The sequence below is a fragment of the Anopheles ziemanni genome, chromosome 3, assembly GCF_943734765.1.
Source record: "Anopheles ziemanni chromosome 3, idAnoZiCoDA_A2_x.2, whole genome shotgun sequence".
NCBI lineage: Eukaryota > Metazoa > Arthropoda > Insecta > Diptera > Culicidae > Anopheles > Anopheles ziemanni.
In genome coordinates this window covers 49,542,740-49,568,353 of record NC_080706.1, presented here as the reverse complement: position 1 = coordinate 49,568,353, position 25,614 = coordinate 49,542,740, and the positions used below count along the sequence as shown (strand labels likewise).

Here is a 25,614-nt window from a genome sequence, read left to right as displayed (position 1 = left end):
TGCTGTTGCGATCGGTAGAAAAGACGACCGTCTAGGGGGCGGGGGCGGACTGGATAAAAAGGACAACGTGGAAAACTTAGGAAATATTGCTAGAGCGATATAGGGAAAACAATATTGCCTTCACTTAAAAGAATTTTGCGTCAATCGTTCGCCCTTCGAAACGCGACCCGTCTATTAGTTCTGAAAAGAAGATGAAAAGTAAAAAACACCATATTAAAATCGTTAATCAATTGGCCCATCGATGGATTAATTGCGGTCGCTTACTTATAGCAACATCAGCATCTCGCTCCTTGGCGAAACGAACCACACCCGTGTCTTGTCCTTTAATTTCGGCAAACTTCACTTCGCCCACATCGCGGAACTTGTCGCGAAGTGTCTGCCAGGTCCAAGATGAAGGCATCTGCAAGAGGGAAAAAGAAAGTTGGCAACGCTTTAGCTTCGTTACGCAGAGGGTCGACGTGTCTCAGGGTTAGAGGATGCCTACATTACGTATCACGATCGTGTCGGACGTCTTACGGTTGCCGTTGTTTAGTCCACCGTAGTTGCGACCGTAGTCATCGTTCGGCGCGGTACTGTAGTTGCGTACATTCGAAGAGCCCATGTCGTAGTCGTTGCCCCGATTGCCTCCGTTACCGAATCCGGACGAGTAGCTCTGGTTGAAGCTAGAGCCCAGCCCGCCATCATTACCGCCGCCACCGCCAAGCCCGCTGAGCGCGCCGGATAGGCTGTTACCGAGTGCACCGCCAAGACCTCCGCCGGCACCACCCAGCCCACCACCAACGCCTCCCGCCGCCGCCGCACCGAGCCCACCGAGACCGCTTAGGTTGGAAAGCCCGGCGGCCGCGTTGGAGAGCAGCGTATTTTGTAAACCACCGGTCAGATTGGACAGACCGACCACGTTGCTAAGCTGGGCCGCCAGGTTCGAGTTCAGCCCGGACAGATTGTTTGTCGCGGCCGAATTGAGCAGATTACTAGCCGTCAGCGGTGGCTGGACGGGCGTCGGGGCGGAATTTGTAAGCGCCGAGCTCTGCAGGGCCGTATTTTGCTGCTGCAGCGAGGGCAAATTGCGCGCCACGTCCTTGAGCGGTTCGCCGTTCGGTCCGAGCCCGATGCCGATGCCCTTGAGACCTTCCGGCAGGCGGTTCATTTCACTCTTCTCCGTCAGGCGGTCCAGCCGAACCGTCATGCGGCGATCGTACAGCATTTGGCGGTCGAACATCGAGATGGCCTGCACCGCCTCGACCGGATGGTCGTATTCAATGACTGCGAACCCACGGCTGTTGCCATCCTTGTCGACGGACAGATCGAGACTTTGGATTTTCCCGGCCAACTTAAACACCTGCTTCAGCTTCTTTGCGTCTACCTTGTAGTCGAGCTGTGTACCGAGGGGGGGTGTGGAAACCCGAGCGATTTTTCCAGCATGGCGGTGGATACATACGATGATACAAACATACATACACCCACAGGCGCACATACACCACATCCACACACGGTTACCCAGAGCGAGAGTGAGATATATAGAGAGAGAGAGAAAGCGAAAACAAACCGTCGTAATAACCCAGGTGAAATTGCGAGCATTCGAGCGAGCGACGAAGACGGCGAGCGATTGCAAAAAAGAGAAAGAAAAGAAAGAAAAAAACATTTCGAGGATGCCCCCGTTGTAAAACAAGTTGTTGCTCCACAAGCCCCGCTACTAAGGCCCTAGATTATAGGACACGCGCTAACGTTAGTGATCGTTTCTCTCGAGCCGACCGAATCTCTACGAAATGGGAGGAAAAAAAAGGTGGGTGAAACGGAAACGGAAAGGGTACTACGGAAACAGTATTCGGTGTGAACCACACACCGTCGAACGCACGAGCGATACGGGAAACAAAGTGAAGTTACGAGGTTGTTCGCATGGCGCGCAAAGCTAATCCATCTTTTTCGCAAAGCACATGAAACACTCGCTGTTGAAACAGAATACAAGGCGAACCAAAGACGCGCCTACCTGGTTTCTAAAGTATGTCGACTGCAGTTCGAATAGTTACTGAATTCTTTAAAAAATTGACAAGATGAGCTGTCAACGGCAAGGTCTCCATAGACACAAACCTACGAATTAATTTCTTCAGCCAGCAGGAAGTATGCGATGCTAAAATATGTTTTTAAACATAGTACGAAAAAGGTAGTAGTTCACAAACGTAAAGAAGAATCGAACGCAACTGTACTAGGACATCCTTCCGTCGAAACGTTCAAACGATATTCACAAGGATGCAAACGAAAAAGGATATCAAACGCGAAGCCAATTGTCATTCATGATCCTTTTTTATACGATCCCCCGGAGTAAGTGTAGAGATAAACCGAGAAGGAAACAATCCGAACGGAAGTGAAAGTAAACAAGGGGAAGGAGAAAATCATTGAGAGGAAGTGAAACTAGATACTCACATTGGCGACGAAGATCTTCGTATGCAACGGGCCTTGAATGCCTAACCCCTCCAAGAACTTGACGCTCAGACCGTACGTATTGTAATCCTGCGAAAAATCACTACCTCCCCCGACACTGACGCCACCGAGATTGCCGCCGCCGAGGACACCACCACCACCACCACCAAGGCCTCCACCGACAAGACCGCCGCCGCCGCCACCACCGCTTCCACCGCCGCCACCGCCACCACCACCACCACCGTGGGATGGGCCGGACCTGCAGATACAGAAACATACAGATAAATAGAGGGAAGGAGGGGTGGAAAGCACACCAATGCCCAGGACGAAAGAGAGAGAAATAGAGATGAGAAAACGAAAAGGTATGGTTCATCAGCGGAGGATTCTGCAGCGCGCTAACGACAAACACATCTTCATCTTGCTTTTGTAGGTAAGAACATTTGTACGATCATACAGCTGACCACCGACCGTCTTTCGGTCACAGTACCTCTTCCGAGAGAGGCTTAGTTCCACTAGGGGATGTTGTGCCAATGAAGTAAAACATAATACTTAACAGAAGATAATTTGTTGCGAAGACTATTACAAAACGATCGGTTGGACAGCAAATCAAAGGCGGATGCAATATCTGAGTAACTTGGTAACTTCAATGAAGTTCAGTTTCCGGTAAACAATGAAATAGGTATGACTAACTAAGCATCTTAGGAGATCAGATAGGTGGACACTTGTTGCATATGTGTATAAGTGATGTAGGTTCATTTTTGATGAGAGATGAGAGAGCCAAGCAACAAAAGGCATAATTATGTCGTGCAGAATACAAACAATACAGCATGTAATGAACAAAAAGCCCTATCAAAGACCCATTTTATGGCTCCTTGTGTGGTATGGAATAGAAGAAATGAATGTACTACAGGAAAAAATGGTGGGGAAAAAATCAGAAGCGAAATGTAACACTAACATTCGATCATCGTCCCGGTCGCGACGACGGTTGTCGTTTTCGTTGCCTCGGAACGACTTCGGTACCACCCGGCCGTACTTGTCCCGTTCGTTGCCGTAGTCCTCTTTGATCACTAGATTCCGCCCGTTAATGTCGTAGCGATTCATCTTTTCCAGTGCCATTTGGACGTGTTCCGGTTTTTCAAATTCAACAATGCCGCAGCCCCGAGGCTTGTTATTTTCATCGTGGAACAGCTCAACGAACGACACATCACCGACCTCCTTGCGGAAAAGATCCTTCAGATCCTGCCAGCGATACTCGTACGGTACGTTCGACACATAGATGCGTCGGCAGTCGCTTCGTTCGCGATCACGGCTGCGATCGCGATCATTGCTAAAACGGGAACCGGCCCCGCTTCGTCGGTCTCCACGCCGCGAGCGGTCGCGATTGTTTTGATCGCTGTCGTTATCCATGCAGAGTCCGACGGCGACGACGCACAGGTAGTGAAAGAGGTGAAACGACTCGACACGCCAACGAATCGGAATCAATCAACGCCGAATATAAGAAGGATATACCCACGCCGGGAGACACGGATACTTCTTTGGCAACACAATTACGCTAGAACGGTAACAGAAAAACTTCCATTAGGATGAGTAGCTACGGCGGACGAGCGAACAAAGGCGCCAAATGCGCTCGTTATGTTTGTTGCAGTAGAACCGCATCGATTGCAGAAGGACGAATACATCAAATATGGCGGAAAACGCCGCATCCTACGTTGGCACCTTTTCACGGCGCAAAACAACACAACACCGTCCATTCCAATCAAACGACTCCATACCTTACACAACTCGAATAGATAGCTAGTAATGCTGCTTAATTTAACCACGAGAACAACTTTGCAACCACTTTTACATGCACCTTTTGCTGAATTGGCTTTATCACTCCACCTTTTTCCAAAATTTGTTTCTCGTCCGCGAAAAATTCGACGCTTCAAACATTTGACAGCATACCCATGACCAAGATCAGTAATAAGAGAGGTCGGGTCAAAGCTTTTCTACTCCGCCATTGTTGTGACAGTTGGTTGAAAAATGGGAGTATGTGGGAGATCTTCGCTAAAATCTCTTAACCGTCACCCGTTCAACCAAACCTACATACGTAGACGTTCAACCGGACTACCCGGGTAGTCCATACATTTTGTATGGGAGACTCCGTTTTCCTGTACTTAAGACTTAAAAAATCATTAACTATGTTAATTTGAGGTTCCAAAAAATTTCACCCTTCACATCTATGACCCAAACCTGTGTAGCTTCAACATTTTATATAGGAGTTTGCATTTTCTGTATTTCAGTATACAGTCTGTTCCCGAGTTACGCGGTTTTTGCGTTCCACAGAAATCCGCGTATCTCGAATTTCCGCGTATCTCGAATATTGCTTGACACATAGTTTATATTAGGAGTTAAGAGATCGAGCTATTGTGTACATGTATCATCGAATATTCAAAATTTTTCTTTGTCCATTAATATGAATGCAATGCAAGCGTATTCAAACTACATAAATTGCAACAAACGAAATTAAAAGCGTAAGTTATGCAAATGTGTAATTTACACATTTTTTCGTGTGGTTGTACATCTCAGGAATTTAAATCGATGTAATAAACCCAATCTACTGTCAAATTTTGAAAACCGCGTATCTCCGAATCCGCGTAAGTCGAGAACCGCGTAACTCGAGAACAGACTGTACATATCTTTGATCATTGAAGCTGAATTGCTTGAAATTTTCAGAAAATTATTCAATTTTTTTTCCAAAAGTGTTTTAGAAATGTTCAATGTTCAAGTAGGATTGTTTCATTCGAAAACACGAATTCGATAATTTAAATATTTATGCCTTACGTTTAGGTATAAAAATCTTAATCTAATATTAAATACAAGTATGCTTCACATCATTTTGTTCAGAAAATGTACGCCACAAACACGTATATCTATCCGCTTCTAATCGCCTATGTGTGTGATTCAAAGTACAACAAAAGCTGAGTAAAAGTGAGCGTTATGGAAAAACTCAATCCTTAGAATAGATAAAACCGAACAGGCTTATAGAAGAATTACTAGGAACAGCATTTCTGACGAAAATAGAATTAAATAACGGACAAAACTCTGTTCCCAGTTGAAGCATGAAGATAGCATGAAGCGACTGTGAGTTTATTAATTTTTACGATATTTTATGCAATTTTCCAAAAAATTTAAAGTAGTTAAGTATCTACGAGCAAATACATTAGTACTAAAATACAGAAAAAGCTATCTTCTATGTCAAATATATGAACTACACAGATAAATGGTTGTAAATGTGTATGGTGAAATTTTTTGGAACCTCAAATTAACATACTTAATGAATTTTTAAAATTATAAATGTTATACAATATTTTTGGAAACACTCTCAAGTACCTTCACTGAAAATTTCAAATCGATCCGACGTCTAGATAAAAAGTTATTAAGTCTTAAGTACAGGAAAACGGAGTCTCCCATACAAAATGTATGGACTACCCGGGTAGTCCGGTTGAACGTTTGAGGGGTATCAACCGAAAAACGCAAATAAAAATTATTTAAATTCCTTGGAAAAATTTGTTTCTTTAGCAAAACGATAGAAAATGAGTTTTTCTAGGCATTCTAAAAATTTCATGCCGATACGTCAATCCAATCAAAAGTTAGAACAAAGCAAATCTCCAAAAACTACCCGGGTAGGCGGTTGAACGGGTGACGGTTAAACCAAATAGTTAATGGGAAATTTGGGATCAGAGTACCCATGGTTTCCCGGATAGAAACTGTTCTTCTGTGTGAAATCACGGGATATGCATCCTGTTGGTCGCCATGATTGGTGAAAGTGTGGTAGTCTTCCTCACGTGCAGGCCGCGCCAGAACGCAACGCATCAATTGTCGCTATGATGATAAAACATACCAAATTTACAGTTGTGCCCTGGCTACTCGTAAGAGGTAAACAAAATTTCAACCAACTATCAAACATTTTCTTACGGTTTTTGTCTCGTTACATGGTATGCTGCGACCTCTTTTCCATTGATCTTGACCTATGACAGTGCTGGTAACAAATATTCTGCATAGGCTTTAATTTCAAGCAATAATCCTCAATCGTTTCACTTTGTAGTGAATTTTAACACATTTATGAACGTTCTACACTTTATACATTTACAGTATTTTTTTAGTTTATTTTTCATTAATTTCTTGTTGGTTGATTTTTGCTGGAAAATCATAAAACATTATTTATGATTTTTTAGGAAAGCACTATTGATGTACCCCCCCCTGGCAAAGGCAGGGGCTTTGACAGCTGGTAAATGTTTGTTTTGAAAAATTTCTGTAAACAATTCAAAGCTTGCCCATACGCATTAAATTATAATAATTGAGCAGGGTTTTGTTACAAAAGCAGTTTTTGAAATGCTAAGAAACATATTTAGGACGGTGTACAATAAGCAAAAGTTTCTGTGTCGATATTATGTTCGGAAGGCGAGAAATCCTGGAATCGACCGACGTGCTGTGTTACTGCCGGAAGATGCAAAATCCGCAGAGTACGAGAACCTGGATGACATCGAGCCCGATTTCCACCAAGTCCACAAAAGCCACAGACAGTATGAGGCAGAACAGGCGCAGTACAGGGATCGCCTACAAACGTGGATCGTCGGTAATAAGTATTTTAAAACAAAACAGTTAAACTTTTTGACATGGTCCGAGAAGGAGCAGATCCGTTATCTACATGCGTTTGATCCGGAAGAGTGGAGCATCGATAAACTAACGGAGAGTTTCCCGGCGGACCGGTATACTATTGCGAAAATCGTTAAAACCAAATGGCAACCGAAGGATAACAAACGGATGGAGCGGCACGATGCAGCGGTGAAGGAAAATTGGCAAATGTTCCGCAGCGGACGCATACAAAATATCGATCCGGGCTTTGCGCAGCATTTGAATAAATTCGTCCAGCGTAACGTTGACAATGCAGGGAAACTGAAAATGAAAATAGCATCGAAACGGCTGTATGAGATCAGACCACTACCGGAGGGTGAATTCAGCGCAATTGTGACGAGCTGTAAAAAGTATCAAAATAGCGGGCAGTTAACTGATTCAGAGCAGGAGCTTCTCATGGACGGAAGCGAAGAACTAGGAAGCAAAGAACTGTTAATTTCACCTAACGCACCGAAGCAGGATACATTTCTGATTGGTGAAATTGAACATAAACAGCACATAACCATTTCGGAAATGAAAAAAAAAGAAGGAGCCGAAACAAATCGTAATGTTAAATTTGTTGACGATCATGCACAGCTTGATTTGGGGAAAGGGATCGTGGATAAGCTCGTAAACATGAATGAACAAAACCTCGTGCCGGCATTTGCTGACTCTTCATATGACTTGAGAGACAAAACAAAGGAAGACATTAAAGAGTATATCCGAATTCCTAAAAAGTTGTTCAAAAAAGGTGCCACTTATCAGTTAGACGATTGTTTTTACGACGACGATGGAGAGTTCCTATATCGCGTGCCTGGTATGACTAGACTTAGAAAGCATTGAATTGAAAATAAAAATATTAAAAATTAGTAAAAAAAAGACAATAAAATTTATTTCTATTCCTGCAATTAAAGAAATCATACATCAATTCAATTTTATCAACATAAGTGTCCATATCCCAATCAGAATGGTTTATTTTATTTTTCAGTCTCCTTTTCACAATAGGAAGGAGAGTCCACACAGGAGCCAGTCCAAGAAGATTGGCGTACGCAACCTAGCGAGTTTGTTTTTGGAGCTTCGCTAGCCTTGCACATAGTTCGTTTATGCTTGGTGATAATATTGGGTCATTCAATGGTATGTCTAATGGAAGTTTCCACAAAATAACTAATTTATTATATCGTTATTTATCTATATTTAAACTAGAATACTAGAAATGAGAACACTTTTATTAGACAAACAGTTCCCTAAGATCATGTACAAATTTCGCTAATGATTTGTTCATAGTGAGCTAGACAGAGGATCAGCCAGAGCGAGCCAACACCAAAGTATGCCACTGCGCTTTGAGTCTACGAAATCTTGAGATCGGTAGTTACAACTCTAAAGCAGTCTAGCGTGCACCAGCAAGTTGAGTAGCACGTTACCAAATTACCAAGTGCTCCTGCTTTACGAATCGTTTTTAATCGTTCGCTTACAGCAATGTTCGTTTCCGATCCGACTGAAGTTCGCAGTCCTGTAGAGATAATTTTTATTGGAATATCAGTTGCAAACGGGAGGAGGGAAAATAGACAAAAACTTTACGACGTTATAACCTTTTGTTGGTAAGTGTTGATTTTGCGCTTAAAAATAGGTTTACATCGACGTGTTATCGTCAGTACGCGAATTGTTACATTCTTTTATTTGATTGGAAATTTCAGTGCGCTTGTTTACGAGAGAGACACGGTGCACAACAGCGGACATTGAACAGTTTTGGTATGTTTTTAGTAAACAATCTCTCTTTGTTGTGTTGTTGACTATAGTATTTGATATTATGCAAAACACACGAAAGCTGAACGTTCGTACAATACGCGCATACTAGGTTTATAGAGAACTGTGGCTAATCTGACGATCGAGCCTCGTCACCACGTGTCTTGCAACTTTGTACTTATATTAGGCAACCGTTTGTATACGTCGTAGCAATTCTGATTAAAGACTGGAATGAACTGAAACATAAATAACAAATATTCACACAGCGCATCACAGAATAGGGTTCCTAATCGGAGAAACAAATACATTTCACAATAAGTACAAAAATGTAAAAAATGATTTTTTTAATCGATTTGTTTTTAGCCACGCAGTTGATAACCATGCATAAGGCAAGACTGATTCAAGAAAAGTGGTAGTTTGTCTCTAATCTTACTTCAAGAAAGTGGTCCCTTTTGAAGCGTTTGGTGAAAATGTTATGGAAATGTGCTAAAAAGTTTGCTATGAGGTATAGATTTTATATATGATTACTAACAAGTTTATCTTAAGTGTTACTTTTCCATGAAAAATACGGAGTTAAAATCTAAAAACAGTTTGTTGTGCAAATTTAGCAATTCATTGTGCAAAATGACTTCGAATAACTGAATAAATTAGGAAGTCATCCGTTTTACTGTACAAAAGAGAAAGAAAATGATATTCATAAGAATGGAGCTTTGTGGATAAAAAGTAAGTAAACTTATACTCTATAAGTGCTGTTGAGCGCCGTTTCACTGTTTCTATTTCAAACTGTTTCAAAAGAGGAATAAACACGTATTTTAAGTACACTAGCACGAGTGACTAAAATTAATGAATTACTACACTTAGTGAATCAATAAAAGGAAGAGAAATCTTAATTTCTGCCTTTAAAATACACTAAACGTTGTTTTAAACAAAATAGAAATGAAAACATTTTTAGAACTTTCCTTTTTTTGGGGGAATTCAAGAGGCAAGCAAAACTCAGCACATGCAAGGCCAGGCCGCCATCATCGCTTCCTTATTATTGCGGTGAATGGTAATGAAAATTGCATAGTTTTGTTTGTTTTTGGTTCCCGAAAGCAGCTTCTTGATTGATCTCCCCGTTCGCTTCTGAATTCGGCGGCAAAGGAAAGACACGCGACTGGCCAAACTCTTGATTAGGTTAATGATCGTTTTTTCTTAGCATTCTTCGATAACGTCTGACACGCGAGCCATGTGTCATACGTTACGACGCGCGCCAGGGCGTGCTTTAGTCGGGGTCCGTTACGTTGATAAGACTATCAGGAGTTTAACTTATGGCCTCGGCAGTGGTTAAGGCGAATTAATGAGAGTAGGTTGTGTTTTTATAAATCTTTAACGTTCTTAATAAATTTCACAAAAGAAAAAATTGATATATCTGGATTTAATCATGCGATTATGAGTTGTTACTTTTTTTATTTTGCTCTCTTTAATTGATGTCTTATTGCTTTCGGTCAAATTTATTTCGTCTGAAATGGAATTGAGGTTGAATAGATTTAATAGAGAGTTTTCGTTCTCGTCGATTGACAAAAAATATTTGCATGTTTAACGGGTTTACAGATTTAACAAATCTTATACCTCGCTTTATTCACGACATTCATGGAGAGGATTGTTCGTAATTTACTAAAAGATTAAAAGATTTGTGGACGTATGTATTTTTGTACATAGTAGTATAGTTGTTAATATATTCACTGCTATCCTCTTAATACTGTCCAAACTTCTTTCGAAAGCAGGATATCACCATATGTTTTTTTGTTTGTACTTTAAGCGATATTTATAAGTAATTATTAATTTCAAATCGATACTGTTTCAATTTATTTGAACGTTGTATGATCGGTATGCTCAAATTTAATGTGCGGCGCCCGGCCCATCACCAAACCAACTCTAGTCGATTACATGTTACGACTTAACTAGATCGGGCGGTGTCCAGAAAGTAACTTTTGGACTGCTTGGGCTGATAAGTCACACAGCACTGGATGAAACTTGCCTCCCGAACCTTAGTTAGTGTCGAGCCACCGACCAAACCGGAGGCTCATGTGCAGGACCGCAACAGTACGCATTTTCTCTTCGAGTGTTAGTTAAACCGTACCGCCCGACAAAAAAGGGGAACAGCTCAGTTGCGGGGTAGGTGAGTTTACTGAAGCATAATGATGTGTGTAATTTTGGCAAGTTAAGTGAAGTGCACTGAGTTTTTGAGTAGTTTGTATGTATTTATTTTGCATACGAAAATACAATCTTGGGGTAATCTGTGGTAGTTAAGAAAAAAGATTCCCAGTCGCACGAGTTCAACGCACGACCAAATCATTGCAAGACAAAACAAAAGTGCAGGGTAATGATGAAATATGTGTAAAGTGTATGTTCCTACTAATCGGAATGATTTGAAAGATGTTTTTCTGGGATTTTAGGGCTTGACATGTGTTTTCAAATGTGCTAGAGAACAAACATCGTAATCATAATCTAAGTTTTTTTTCTACACATTTCTTTCTGCTATTTCGAAATGCGTATGCTCAACGCTTTTTTAGTGTTAATTACATTTTTGTTGTCTGCAAATTTTGATTAACTTGTTTTGCTCTTGTTTGGGTGTTTTTGTAGATTGCTTGAGCAAGCCCAGATTGTGATAATGTCCGTCTGGAATGGAGGACCTTCAGGCGACGGCATCATCGGGAACAATGTTGGCGCGACGTCGCTCGACCAGGTGTCGCTGATATGGCAGAACTTGACCGTCGTACCGCGGGTGAAACGGACCCATGACCAGCAGCCGTTGTTGAACGACATTAGCGGGACGCTGCAGCCTGGGACGCTGGTTGCACTGATGGGCCCAAGTGGAGCGGGCAAGACGACGCTAATGTCCGCGTTGGCCTACCGGATGAGTGGTACGGTTGAGCAAAGCATGATCCACGCTAAGTACTAAGCGCTGATTGTTTCATTTTCAGACAGAATGACCGTTACAGGCGACATTCGGGTGAACGGGTGCCCAATCGGACCGTACATGTACAACATCAGCGGATACATCTACCAGGATGAGCTGCTGCCGGAATCGGTCACCGTCCGGGAGCACCTGGAGCTGATGGCACACCTGAAGCTGGGCAAAGGTGTATCAGCGTGCAGGAAGCATGCCATGATCGCCGACATCCTGCGCAAGACGGGACTGGAGAAATGCGCCAACACGAAGATCGCCGGGGTCGGCGGACTCGGCAAGACACTGTCCGGGGGCGAGAAGAAACGGCTCGCGTTTGCGGTGGAGCTTCTGTCCCGGCCCAAGTTTTTGTTCTGTGACGAACCCACAACGGGTCTGGACTCGTACGGCGCCCGCCAGCTGGTGGAGATGATGCACACTCTGACCCGGAGTGGCACGACCGTACTGTGCAGCATCCACCAGCCGGCCGAGGAGCTGTTCTACGTCTTCGACAGTGTCATTCTACTAACCGGTGGACAAACCGGGTACATCGGGTCGCCTGACGAGGCGGTACAGTTCTTCCGCCGGCAGGGACTCGAGTGTGCCGACGGTTACAATACGGCCGACTTTCTCATCAAGGTGCTCTCTTCCACCATTCCACCGGGAAAGGGCAACCCGTTTACCACTGGCGCCATATGCCCGAAGACCATCTGCAACAACTACAGCGCAAGCGAGGCTGCCCGGCGTCAGGAAGCGCTGATCGGCGCAGAGCTGTACCGTTCGGCCGTAGACGGTGAATGTGACCGGTTCCATAGAGGACTCGCGAAATCCTCCGGCGGTCGGTGCTGGTTTTACACATTGTTCTGGCTGATGTACCGCAACGTGCTCCAGTCGCACCGTAATCCACGGTTGCAGTATTTCAAAATCATTCAACGAATCGTAAGTGTTTCTTAATTCCTTTCCATAATTCCTCAAAAGGGATGCTTGTTTTTAGTAGTTTCTTATTTTATAGATTTAAAGTAAATTAAATTTAATTTAAGTAAAATGTTGTTTGTGATTTGTTTTTTATGAAAATCATCTTAGGGGTCGAAAAATTTCTTATGGTGTGGACCATGTTTTGTGTAAAGTTTTGCAATACATGTAATGGGATGTAATTTAAACTATTTCAATTGTGTGATGCTTTTGTTATAATTTAGCATAGATCATCCTGTCTTTATGTCTTTATGTTATTTCAATTTTGTTTTCATAGTTGCAATTTCACTTGGATACGGAGGTTTTCAAACACATTGAATTGAGCTTGTAAATTAAGAATATTCACAAAATTTATAATTTAAAACAAGTTCCTTTGTGGTGTTGAAAAAAGTTTAGATACCTGTTTAATATGCTTAACACTTACTAGTGGAATATCTTACAGCTTATCTGTATCACTTAGCACGTATAATCTTATATCAAGAACAAACTTTCTATTAACATGAAATGTTCTCCTTAATTTCTCTAGTACTCCTTCACGTCTCAGATTACATCCTCCTTCAAACTATAACTATATTTTGCTTTAAAATACTTTGTTTTAACCTGCATGTGTCGAGAAGAAAAATTATTTTTTTTCATATCTGAATGGCTGATATTTTCCAAGAATGGCAATGATCAATGCATTGATGAATGAGAACGATGTTTTAACGATCACTTATCGATCGTTCATGTTTAACTATTTCGTTCGTGGCACTAACCACTGAATGCTAATTTTGTTGTTGTTCGAGTTTGAAAACTAACTTAATTTTAAACTGACCATTATTCTACACTAACAAAATCATTCAAAACATCTCTAGCTGCTAATGGATCCGTCATTTGAACGAAGTTTGTACATGCTGAATTGCCTTTCCATTTAAGTTGTTTGTGTTGGTTGTGTACCGTAAAATTTGAATTTCCTGAATCCTTAAATTACAGGATATACGAAGAACAAGAAATTTACAGTCGACAAACGCCATGCAAATCAATATTGTTCAACATAAAATTTGGTTTTTACATGTTTCCTTATTTTCTAATGTGGGATGTAATGTTAAGTTTGGTTCGGTTAAAATGATCAAAAACCATTGTTGATAATCGAAGATCTTTGGCTGAGAAAATGTTAATGCCTACCGATTCTTGTCCTGCAATATCTGTCTACCGAATACCAATAGCATTCCTTTCAGGAACTTCTCCTTTAGAAAAAGTGATTTAATGATTACATAGCATATGATTGCTTTGCCAAATCGAAATCGGTTTGATTTCGATGATTGAAGTAAGAAGAACACTTAATGGCCTTGATTCCCCAATACCCGGAATACGACGGAAAAATAAAATGAGACAGACAAATGACGGGATTGTAAGGACTTAATTGGACTAATCCCGCACTAATCGAGTTTCGCTTGAGGCTGGTTACGATGCTTCACAGCAGATGCACCTAAAGTCGATCCGGCCAACAACGGTTGATTGCGCATGCCTCAATACTCATTGCTCTGTTGTTCGATAAGGATCCCCATGAGGGACTGACCTGGGTTCCGCGCCTCCATCAGCTGCTGGTAGGAAGCTACGAATAATGGCCATCGGTTTTTTACATTTGTTTTTTTTTTTTGCGTTGGTTTGTCATTAATTTGACAGCATGACCTTTGGTATGGCTTCTTACTTCGACGGAGTGATAATGTGCGATGAGTTTTGAATCATCGTGCGCACAAAAAGCCATCGCGTACGGTGGGTCTGGAGCGTTAGGCATCCTCTCCCAGTGGATGCCACGTTCTTCTTTGCTTGGCATTCTTCATTCGCTTCGGGATTGTTAAGGCGTGAAAAATGTAATTTCCGGTTTTTTGGACAAATCGAGCAAGGCTTTAACTGTTTTTTTTTTATTTATTTGCTTCGAATTTTGTTTCCTTCCAGGCGATCGCGCTGCTCGTTGGGTTCTGCTTTTCCGATGCCATCGAGCTTACGCAGCGTGGCATCCAGGCGATGCAGGGTATCATTTTTCTCATCGTGTCGGAAAACACGTTCCTCCCGATGTACGCCGCCCTCTCGCTTTTCCCGGAAAGCTTTCCACTATTTCAACGTGAAAAGAAAGCCAACCTGTACTCGACGACCCAGTTCTACGTGTCACACATCCTGTCGATGGTAGGTGATGGAAACCACACGAAACTAGCCAGTGCTCGATGGTATCTTACGAATGTTTTCTTGATAACCCCTATCCCTCTCCCAGACCCCCTTCATCCTGCTGGAAACGTGCGCCTTCATCCTTATCGTGTACTTCGTGGCACACTTGCGACCGACGCTACTCGGCCTGGTGGTCACGGTGGGCGCCTCCGTGCTGGTGATGAACGTGTCGATTGCGTGTGGGTGCTTCTTCTCCAACCTCTTCCCCTCGGTAGCGTCCGCGATGTCCTATCTGGTGCCGTTCGATTACATTCTTATGATCACATCCGGGATCTTCATCAAAATTTGGTAGGTTTCGCGGGTGGAACGCATCTTCGTGCCGGCGTCATTGGTGCTTTGGTCGATTAATGTGGTTTTTATGGGATGGTTTTGTTTTACGACAATGCAGGTCAATGCCAACGTACCTTCGATGGATGCCGTTCATCTCGTGGATGATGTTTGCCAGCGAGGCCATTTCCATCGCGCAATGGGACGGCGTGAAGAGCATCGGTTCGTATGCTTTTGATAGCAAATTTCCGGATTTCGGATGCCAAACCATTACGTGCTAACTGAGTCGTTTTGCCTATGTGCAATTTCAGAGTGTTCCGACATTTTACCGAGCGTGTGCCTGCACGACGGCGAGCAAGTGCTCGACCAGTACTCCTTCAGCAGCTCCCACCTGAGGACGGACTTTGTGGTGTTAGTCGGGCAGTACTTCATCTATCACATCCTAGCGTTGGTCTGCTTGGCGCGACGAGTCTCCCGAAACTGACATGTGTTCGATGACGTGATTGTCTATATATACATACATATGTTTTATATTACCTTCGTATTCCATAATGCTTACTATCGAATAAGGATAAATGTGCGTTAATTTTATGTGCAGTATTTAATCGAAAGGTCACTAACAATGCATACGACGGGCAGCAGTAGCTTCTCGATTGATAGCTTATCATCCAACGTGTGTTGGCTTTTGAATGTTTTGCTATTTGTCAGTGTAGTTTTAAGAAAACCGTTTGATTGCTCAACTGTTCACGTTAGGATGTAATTGACAGTAAAATTAAACTGTATGGCGGGTAGTTTTACGGCTATAATGTCTTTGTAGTTACAAGCTTGCGAAATTGAACCGTCTCAGAAACCACAACTCGTGATAAGCTCTAATATAATAGTGTGAATAAAGAAAGGGCTATTCTACGAAGGAGGCAAATAATTGCACAAATATCAAGGGAATGTTTAATTTAAATCAACGTTTAATTTTTTCAGCAACTTAAAAGAAACTTTGATGAATTAAGGAACAAATGAAACTAATGGGTACCTAAGATAATGGTTTTTGCTAACAAAAGTGCTGATACAAAAGTGAAAGAATTTCGAGATTATTTTGTATTTATGTTATATTTCACATTATTTTGGCTACAATAAAAGTCGTTCCGTAAAAATAGTTTTCACTGGATTAATTATGATCTTGTAAAAATTGTTAACAAAGTCACTGTAGGAATTTTATATTCAAATCAAAAATGGAAATACTTCACCTAAATGGAAAAACAAACATGTGACTATGAATTGATATTCATAATAATCGAAAAGCTATGGTTGAAATGTACCATTCTGGTATTTCTCACGCCGATGCACGATGGAGCGAAGCCGGGATAAAAATCAAAAATTCATTTTTGGATTTCAGAAAAATGAGATATGTTTTCTTAAACTAAAAGATGAAACTAAGAAATGACCCAAAAACTAGAGCCTCTGTTCTTCCAGGTTCTGAGAAACAGCCCGTCAAAGTCAAGATTTGTGAAAATATTGCGCGAAAAATTGAAAAAAATCCATCAACTTAGAAGGTCTGTAACTCCTATAATAATGGCCGGATTCGAATTTCAAGCACTGTTTTAGAAAGGTATATTATCAGGCTTTAAAAGTGTTGACAGTTTGAGTAAATTGAAATTGAATGTCACAAAATATTAAGCATTGTTTCGCAAAACTCCTAGAAAATTTTTCAATTTTCTGTTTTTAACCTTACGCCATCGCTAAGGATTGTAAAAGATTGTAATATGTTGCATACCCACTTATAGTCTAGAATGTATTGTAACAATAAATCTTGTTTTTTTTTGCATATACGCGCGAACTTTACCTGTTTTTTTGAACTTTGTATGTGAAGTTTATAGTCTACCACCTACTAGGCGTCTCCATCATCCCATATACCGCATCGTGTGTGGTAAGAAATATTTGAAATTCTCATTCAATGAAATATAGGTCGATGATCGTATCATAAAAATGTGAAGCAGGGTAGTGGTTGAACATCACGTAAAAGGGGAAAGACAAGCCAAGTCAATGGCAAAGAATGAAATTTGGTTTGGTTTGCTTTGAATGCATTAGGTCGCTTTTTCTTGTTCTACAGCTCACAAACCCATATTCCAGCTACCATACCCAAAATTCCTATTAATAATGTACCTTACACTAACATTTTGTTCTGTTTGTACCCTTACCTGTAAAAGTTGAAGTTAATCTTCAAGAGTTGGTGAATCACACTGCGTGTAGAATAATTGAAATGCAAAAAGCAGAAATCTTGCGACACCTTTCATCTTCTTTGTGTGATTCACTAAGCATCGTATTATTGTCGTCGTGGGGCATTGAATTTGCGAGAGAGTCAAAAGAAAAAGTTATACAAACAGTAGACGGAATCAAAAGCCAAATAACCAGGTTAGTTCTTTATACAATTCAGCTAAATGAAACATGTTATGTGGCGGTAAACCATTCACTTTATATGAGTTTAATTGATAGAAAAAATTGGCATATTCAACCGACACTCTGTCCATGCAAACATGGTGCAAAACCAACAGAAATGAACAGTGTAGAGCACTTAGAAAATGGATTTATTCCAAATCCTGAGAATTTATCTAATGGAATATCTCCACTGCACTGTTGGATGAGATTTTTCGAATGCTTGCTTCAAATTTCGTACAGAATTGAATTTAAAAAATGGAAGGTTACTAAAAATTATAAAAAAAACATGCACATTGATCGAAAAAAGTTGTATTGGAAAAGATGTACAAAAATTTGGTGTTAAAGTAGATGAACCAAGGCAAATGGGTGGAAATAGTACGACGGGAAACGTTAGCCTTATTCAAACATAGAAAAATTGAGCGACATTTTGCAAATAGAAACAGAACTTATAGAAAGGTTTCGAAATATTTTAATAGCCATCAACTGTTCACAGCCTTTAAATCCAAAAACTATTAGTCTATATTGCAAAGACACATACATGTTTTACATACATCATTACAATTGGTACAAAATGCCTTCTACTGTCCATAAAGTTCCTGCCCATGTAGATGAAATAATTGTAAATGCCCCAGGTCCATTGGGATCCTTAGGAGAGGAAGCAGCAGAAGGTAGAAATAAAATATACAAAAGGGATAGAAGAGAACATGCCCGTAAAATGTCACAAGAATTCAATATTAAAGACATTTTTATGAGAGCATTACAATCATCCGATCCATAAATTTCAACAATATCTGTCTAAATATTTGAAAATTAAAAAAAAAAACAAATCCCATACCCAGACGCAGTAATAACATTCTTCGTAAATTACAGCTCCTCGAATAGTAACAGACCCTTGCCAATTCAAAACCAAGAATATGATCCCAACCAGCCTGGGATTGGGTTCCATTTGAAAATTGAGCATGCCAGAGAAAACTCCATACAAAAAAAACCAGCTCTCTCGGACTTAGCCGATTTTTGCGATGCCATTCTCGATGATTGCCGTCCGCAGATGCCGCGAACGTGGCGAAGACCCGTCGCTCGCGGACTTAGCCAAATTTTTCGATCCCACTCTCGAATTTTTCGATGGAGAGATCTTATTTGGGTGATCGAACGCGCGCACCCTGCATCGCGCTCACTCCCGTACACGAGGAGCGCACCGAGCTCAAAATTTTCCATTGCGGAACATCGCGATGTGCGTTTGTCTCCGTCACTACGTGCATCCATCGCTGCGTGCTCCGTCGCTGCAAGCATGAGCAGGCATTTCTCAATTAGAATTACTTCTCCTTCGCTGTGTTCATCACATGCGTAGAGCGATTTTGCCAGTTCGACGTAAACAAGCAACACGGTAAGTCCGCTAAAGTTTTTCGGGGATAATTACATATAATTTTTACATTTCACCTATTGCAGGGTAGTATATCTGGTATTCAATCAACTATCAACTATTCAACCTACGATCCTAGCTAGTTGGAGACATCTTTTTACGCAGAATGATAAGTTCCGGAGCAACGCACCCGACCGATAGAAGCTGAGCAAAAAACTTCCTCAACTAGCAGGTAAGCTCGGCAGTGAAGTGTGTATATTTCATACGAAATAGTTTATTGTATAGTGTGTATGCTGTTCTTGATGGATCATCGATGTTAACTTAGTGTTCAGTGTTATTGGATTCACAAGAAATCGAGAAATAAAAAGATGAAAACGCAACAACAAACTTCGTCCATTGCTTCGTCAAGAAGATCGATCTTGTCTGGTAAATCCCCGGTTGACAAAAATTCAAATTTTTTGCAGCTGTCATGTAGTACCAGCAAGTTTTTCCATGGCAGATTGCTGCAAGGTGGGTCCTAAGGGAGGTGAGCTCAAAGGCCTGGTCGTGGCAGCCATTTTGAAATTAATTTTTGACAATCGTTCCTGGTTTTGTTTACCTACAAAAGGATAACGACGCGTTAGCAAGCTGCTGGTTCCAGTTGATACGGTTACCGGAAGACTCTGCCCTCATTAGCCACAACTTTACTGAGGACACAGTTCCATCTACGATGCATTGCAAAGTCATCTAGTAAATGAGGTTGGACGAGATGGGTAATGCGGTTAGGTCGTCCAAAGGCACATATGTTAACACTTTGTTGCTACAATGCTATACGAAACGTGTTAGTTAAAACGACAATATCTTCATTATATCGCATTTTTTCCCATTCCATGAGTTATTTTTGCAAAAAACAGCTGAACAGGATAAATACCGCATTCTTACGCTATCGGAAAGAACTTTGGAAACAACAACTGGCAAATTATAAGCATAAACAAAACCCGGAACGATTGTCAAATTTTTCCTTAATTTTTCTAAAAAAATCAAGGCGATTTGTTCGGGATGAACCCACCTGGATAGTAATCACTTTGGATTGCTGGGACTCTTGCTGGAACTACATAGTACCCAAGGTGTATAAATATAGAAGGTGACTTTATGTCGTTTTGGAAGGGGTGCCATATTTGAGAAGAGTTATGTCAAAAACCTAATCCTTTTCCGATACCCCCCCTCAAAACCCATATGAATACCCCAGAAGTGTTATGTCAAGTCGTGAAATGTCATTTTACACTGGACGACTTCACCTTCTAATTTATACACCTTGCATAGTACCAGCAACAATGTCAATTTCTGTCAACCGGGTCATTAGCTTTTTTACCCAGTTAACCCAGTATACTGTAGGGGTGGCTGGGGTAATACGCACCCCTGAGGCAATACGCACCCTTTCCCATTTCCATTGAAAAACGAGTTTTCAACGCGTAAAAAGTAGTCACCCTGCAAGATCAACCTGAAATATGGTCACCCTGTGAGTTTGATAGCTCTACATCAACAGAAACGCGAAATAAACGCAAAACAAAGAGGTTCTCAGCTCAGACAGTTTTTGTTATAACTAGGTAAAACGGCCCGGTTACACTTCCCAGTTATAGAACCCAGTTACAGGACCCGGTTATAGGGCCAGGTAACAGGGACCGGTAACAGGACCCGTTTACAGGACCCGTTTGCAGAGCCTGGTAACACGGCCCGTTTTCAGGGACAGTTTACAGGACTTAGTTTCAGGACTCGTTTACAGAGCCCGGTTACAGTGTCCGTTTACAGGGCCCGGTAACAGGGCCCGTTTACAGGCCCAGGCTACAAGGCCTAACCTTATGGATGTAGTTTTATTGCTAATTTTATTCTGCGTTGGTTATTTTCATCACGTTGGAGCACCACCTTTCCCAAGAGTAAATGCAATGTTCGAAAAAAAATTTTCCATAATCACGAAAACGTTTCATTTCCCTCCTATTACAAACTTTGAATGAAACTGTGCCTGCAGATTTCCGCTTTGCTTTTTTTAATTTTCCGGCAATGTAGCCATCGATAATCAAAGTAACCATCTACTCCCAAAAAATTCGCTCATCAAATCGTTAACCCGATCAGAGCGCAACAAAAATTTCCCCTTCATCCTTAGTATCCTTAGCAAAAGTAGAACGCGTGGGAAAACCGGTATGCTACAGTGCATCTCACTTTCGCGCTCGCTTCGCTCGTTCGTTGCTATATTGCTATCTAAGCGTAAGAAAAACGTTACATCAGTGCATCTCGCTTACGTGTTCGCTTCACTCAATCGTACTGTCTAATGGAACCACTAAGTTACTGGAGTTTGTATACGGGACTAGGTAAAACGGCCCGGTTACACGGCCCAGTTACAGGACCCATTTTACAGGACCCGGTAAGTGGGCCAGTTTACAGGGCCCGTTTACAGAGCTCAGTAACACGGCCCGTTTACAGAGCCCGGTTACAGTGCCCGTTGACATGGCCCGTTTACAGTGCCCGTTTAAAGGGCCAGTTTACAGGACCCGGTAATACGGCCAATTTACAGTGCCCGGTTAATGAACCCGTTTACAGGGCCCTGTAACACGGCCCGTTTATAGGGCCCGGTTACAGTGTCCGTTTATACGACCCAGTTTATAGGGCCCGTTGACAGATCCCGGTTACGGGGCCGGTAACACGGTCCGCTTGCAGGGTCTAACCTCGTAAATGAAGTTTTACAGTTAATTTTATAATTTTATTCTGTGTTGGTTATGTTCATCCCGTTGTAGCACCATCTTTTTTCCAAGAGTAAATGCAACGTTCGATTCGAAATTGTCCCCAAAATCACGAAAACGTTTCATTTCCCTCCTATTACAAACATTGAATGAAACTGTGTCTGCAGATTTCCGCTTTCCGCTTTTGTTTTATTTTCCGCCAAAGCAACCAGCGATAAACAAAGTAATCATCGACTACCAAAAACTCGCTCATCAAATTGTTCATCCGATCAGAGCGCAACAAAAATTTCCCCTTCATCCTTAGTATCCTTAGCAAAAGCAGAACGCGTGGGAAAACCGGTATTTTTCAGTGCATCTCGTTTTCGCGCTCGCTTCGCTCGTTCATAGCTATATTGCTATCTAAGCGTAAGAAAAGCGTTACATCAGTGCATCTCGCTTACGTGCTCGTTTCGCTCAATCGTACTGTCTAATGGAACCACTCAGTTACTGGAGTTTGTATAGCGATGTGACTTACCATTCCGCTAAGGAATATTAAGTGCAAAAACCGATATTTACCCACGAGGAATACGAAATTTAGTGAATTGAGAATCAGTGCTTGAGACTATTCATGAAAATTTCGGAAATTATGCAAATTTACTCATATTTTAGTTGAAAATGTGGGGAAATATGAATGGGGGCAATATGCACCCAGTATGTCGGGGTAAAATGCACTAGTTTGTAAACAAACTATCTTTATTTGACAGTGGATGTTGCCTCTTTGTTCAGTGCTTGAGACTATTCATGAAAATTTCGGAAAGTATGCAAATTTACTCATATTTTAGTTCAAAATGTGGGGAAATATGAATGGGGGCAATATGCACCCAGTATGTCGGGGTAAAATGTACCAGTTTGTAAACAAACTATCTTTATTTGACAGTGGATGTTGCCTCTTTGTTGTGGTGCGTATTGCCTCTTTGTTATGGTGCGTATTGCCTCTTTGTTATGGTGCGTATTGCCCCTTTGTTGTGGTGCGTATTGCCCCTTTGTTGTGGTGCGTATTACCCCTAGCAAAGGTGCGTTTTGCCTCAACCAGGTACAGATCGATCAAAAATTTAACTTTTTCAAAACTGAAAAAAATACATTTTTCTTAGCAAAAAAAGCAAACATTCCTGAATTGGTAACTAGTTTGAACCTTTAGGCCGAAAATAGACGGCGCGCGTCCCACGCGCCCGTGTCCCGAATGTGATCTACACTCTGTCAAACTGACATCTTTTAGGACACTTTCGGCACGCGCTAGCGGACGCGCCTGCCTGGACGCAGAGTTGCTTCGAGCAAGCAATTCTGCGTTCCACGCGCTAGCGCGTCCATTGACGTTTCAATATAAATGTTCCGTTATAGTTAATTCGTTGAGTGGATGTTGTATGAAAACACACATTACACCTGCAACGCTAAGTAAGAATGAGTTTTTCTTCTTAAATACCTAAAATAAAGTTTCTTTAACCATCATCCGTTCCACCAAAGTTACCTACGTAGACGTTCAACCGGACTACCCGGGTAGTCCATACATTTTGTATGGGAGATTCCGTTTTCCTGTACTTCAGACCAAATAACTTTTTATCTAGAAGTCGGATCGATTTGAAATTTTCAGTGAAGATACTTGAGGGTGTTTTCTAAAATATTGTATAATTTTTATAATTTTATAAATTCATTGAGCATATTAATTTGAGGTTCCCAAAAATTTCACCCTTCACAGCTGTAACCCAAACCTGTGTAGCTCCAACATTTTAGATAGGAGTTTTCATTTTCTGTATTTCAGTATGCGTATCTTTGATCATTGAATCTTAACTACTTGAAATTTACAGAAATACATTCAATTTTTTTTTTCAAAAATGATGTAGAAATTCAATGTTGTAGAATGTTCAAATAGAATAGTTTCATTCGGAAACACGAATCCTTTAACACGTTGACTGCCATGGCTATCATTTTTGATAGCCAGCTGTCATTAGTTCTAAAAAGTTTTTGTCTCACAAATAAATGAAAATGTAACTTAAAAATTATAGAAATATTTAATATCAATTCTTTGTGAAGCTAAGTTTTTGTTTAGCCATCAAAAACTGTCGGTTTATTGAATGTTGTAAACACATTTTATTAAAAAAGATGGTACTAAAAAAGTGTGCTAAAAACGCTTGGCAGTCAACGTGTTAATTCAAGCAATTATGCCTTTCGTTAAGGTCTTAAAATCTCAATATTATATTAAATACAAATATGCTACACATCATTTTGTTCAGAAAATGTGCGCCAAAAACACGTTTATTAATACGCTTCTATTCGACTATGTATGTGATTCGAGGTACAAAAAAGCTAAGTAAAAGTGAGAGTTATGGAAAAACTCGATCCTTAGAATAGATAAAAACAGAACAGACACATACAAAAACTATTAGGAACAACATTCCCGACGAAAAAAGAATAAAATAACGGAAAAAAGTGTTTCCAGATGAAGCATGAAGCGACTGAAAGTTTATCAATTTGTACAATATTTTTTGCAACTTTTCAAACCATTTCGAGTAGTTGAGAATCTAAGTGCAAAGATATCAGTATTAAAATACATAAAAGTCAAACTTCTATGTAAAAAGCATGAACTACTCAGATAAATGGTTGTAGATGCAAAAGGTTTGCGTTTGAACTGAGCGTGGTGGCGTTTGAACTGAGCGCAATGTTCGTTACGCTACAAGGTGAAATTTGTTGGAACCTCAAATTAATATACTTAATGAATTTTTAAAATTGTAAATTGTTAAACAATGATTTGGAAAACACCCTCAAGTATCGTCACTGAAAATTTCAAACCGATCCGACGTCTAAATAAAAAGTTATTTGGTCTGAAGTACAGGAAAACGGAATCTCCCATACAAAATGTATGAACTACTCGGCAACAGATGGACGTTTGAGGTGCGCCACCCAAAAAACGCAAATTAAAATTATTTAAATTCCTTGGAAAAAAATTTATTCTTTAGCAGTACGATAGAAATAGTTATTTGAAAACAAAATTCCAAAAACTACCCGGGTAGACGGTTGAACGGGCAACGGTTAAGTTGACGACGCGCGTTCAAAATGGCGGGTGGTCACCTAGACGATGCGCGTCCCACGCGGGTAAATGACAATTCGTTAAACGTCAATTAGACCCCATTTTGACTGATGTTCGTTAACATTCGGGACGCGGACGCGTCGGACGCGCGCCGTCTATTAGCGGCCTTATGAATCCTATCCAGTGATAAAATCAACAATCAAGAGCCAAGTTGTTAGAAAATTTTATAGTTTTCCTTAAGGGGTGCGTATTACCCCATCCACCCCTATACTGTGTTTTTGATTTTTACAGCAAGTTTCATGTAAAAATATTCATCCGGATAGGTGATACGATTTATTTTGTGAGTTACTTCGCGTATGATCTTCTTTTGTCCAGTTTTTTGGTCCGGACTAATTCCTGGGACGGTATTTATTCGATTGATTGATTGTTTTACAGTCTGAAGCATAATTACAAGTCTCGTCTACAGTAATAATGCAATAACAGTACAGTAATAATGCAAACATTGATTCTTTAAAATTTTGAACGTGAGCTTCGTCGAATGAGGAGTCGTTGAGGATGATGGTGTCCCATGATGCCATTTTGGCCATTGTGGCCATGGTGGCCATTTTGGAATTCACTATACCCCTCGTAAACATATTTTTTTTAGATTACTGCAACACCAAAAGCTATTTCAACGAATCCGCAGCTAAAAATTACTTACGCATACAAAGTTTTAAGCAAAAACAATGCTCCCCAAATGTGGCCAGGGACGAAAATAGAGGGCCATACGTGTAGCCCACAAAAAAATCCGGATGAATATTTTTACATGAAATTTGCTGGAGAAGTCAAAACACTTATAATGATACCCGGTTGACAGAAATTT

The 25,614-nt window shown here is 41.0% G+C and overlaps 3 protein-coding genes across 3 annotated transcripts; 2 read left to right on the top strand and 1 right to left on the bottom strand.

Moving 5' to 3' along the window:
* Positions 1 to 40: 40 nt before the first annotated feature.
* On the bottom strand, positions 41 to 3,994 carry LOC131286682 (myelin expression factor 2). The gene is made up of 5 exons (XM_058315668.1): positions 3,374 to 3,994; positions 2,422 to 2,677; positions 485 to 1,375; positions 265 to 400; positions 41 to 180 (listed from the first exon to the last, which is right to left on the bottom strand). Exons 1-5 carry the CDS (start codon positions 3,823 to 3,825, stop codon positions 125 to 127), a joined length of 1,791 nt encoding a protein of 596 aa, XP_058171651.1. The 5' UTR covers positions 3,826 to 3,994; the 3' UTR covers positions 41 to 124.
* A 2,762-nt stretch (positions 3,995 to 6,756) lies between these two features.
* On the top strand, positions 6,757 to 7,917 carry LOC131284926 (uncharacterized). The gene has a single exon (XM_058313785.1). The coding sequence runs from the start codon at positions 6,793 to 6,795 to the stop codon at positions 7,915 to 7,917; it is 1,125 nt and encodes a 374-aa protein (XP_058169768.1). The 5' UTR covers positions 6,757 to 6,792.
* Positions 7,918 to 11,467: 3,550 nt separating this feature from the next.
* LOC131284925 (protein scarlet-like) lies at positions 11,468 to 15,697 on the top strand. The gene is made up of 6 exons (XM_058313784.1): positions 11,468 to 11,720; positions 11,781 to 12,682; positions 14,654 to 14,881; positions 14,967 to 15,208; positions 15,309 to 15,409; positions 15,499 to 15,697. The coding sequence occupies exons 1-6, from the start codon at positions 11,468 to 11,470 to the stop codon at positions 15,669 to 15,671; spliced, it is 1,899 nt and encodes a 632-aa protein (XP_058169767.1). The 3' UTR covers positions 15,672 to 15,697.
* The last annotated feature ends 9,917 nt before the right edge of the window (positions 15,698 to 25,614 follow it).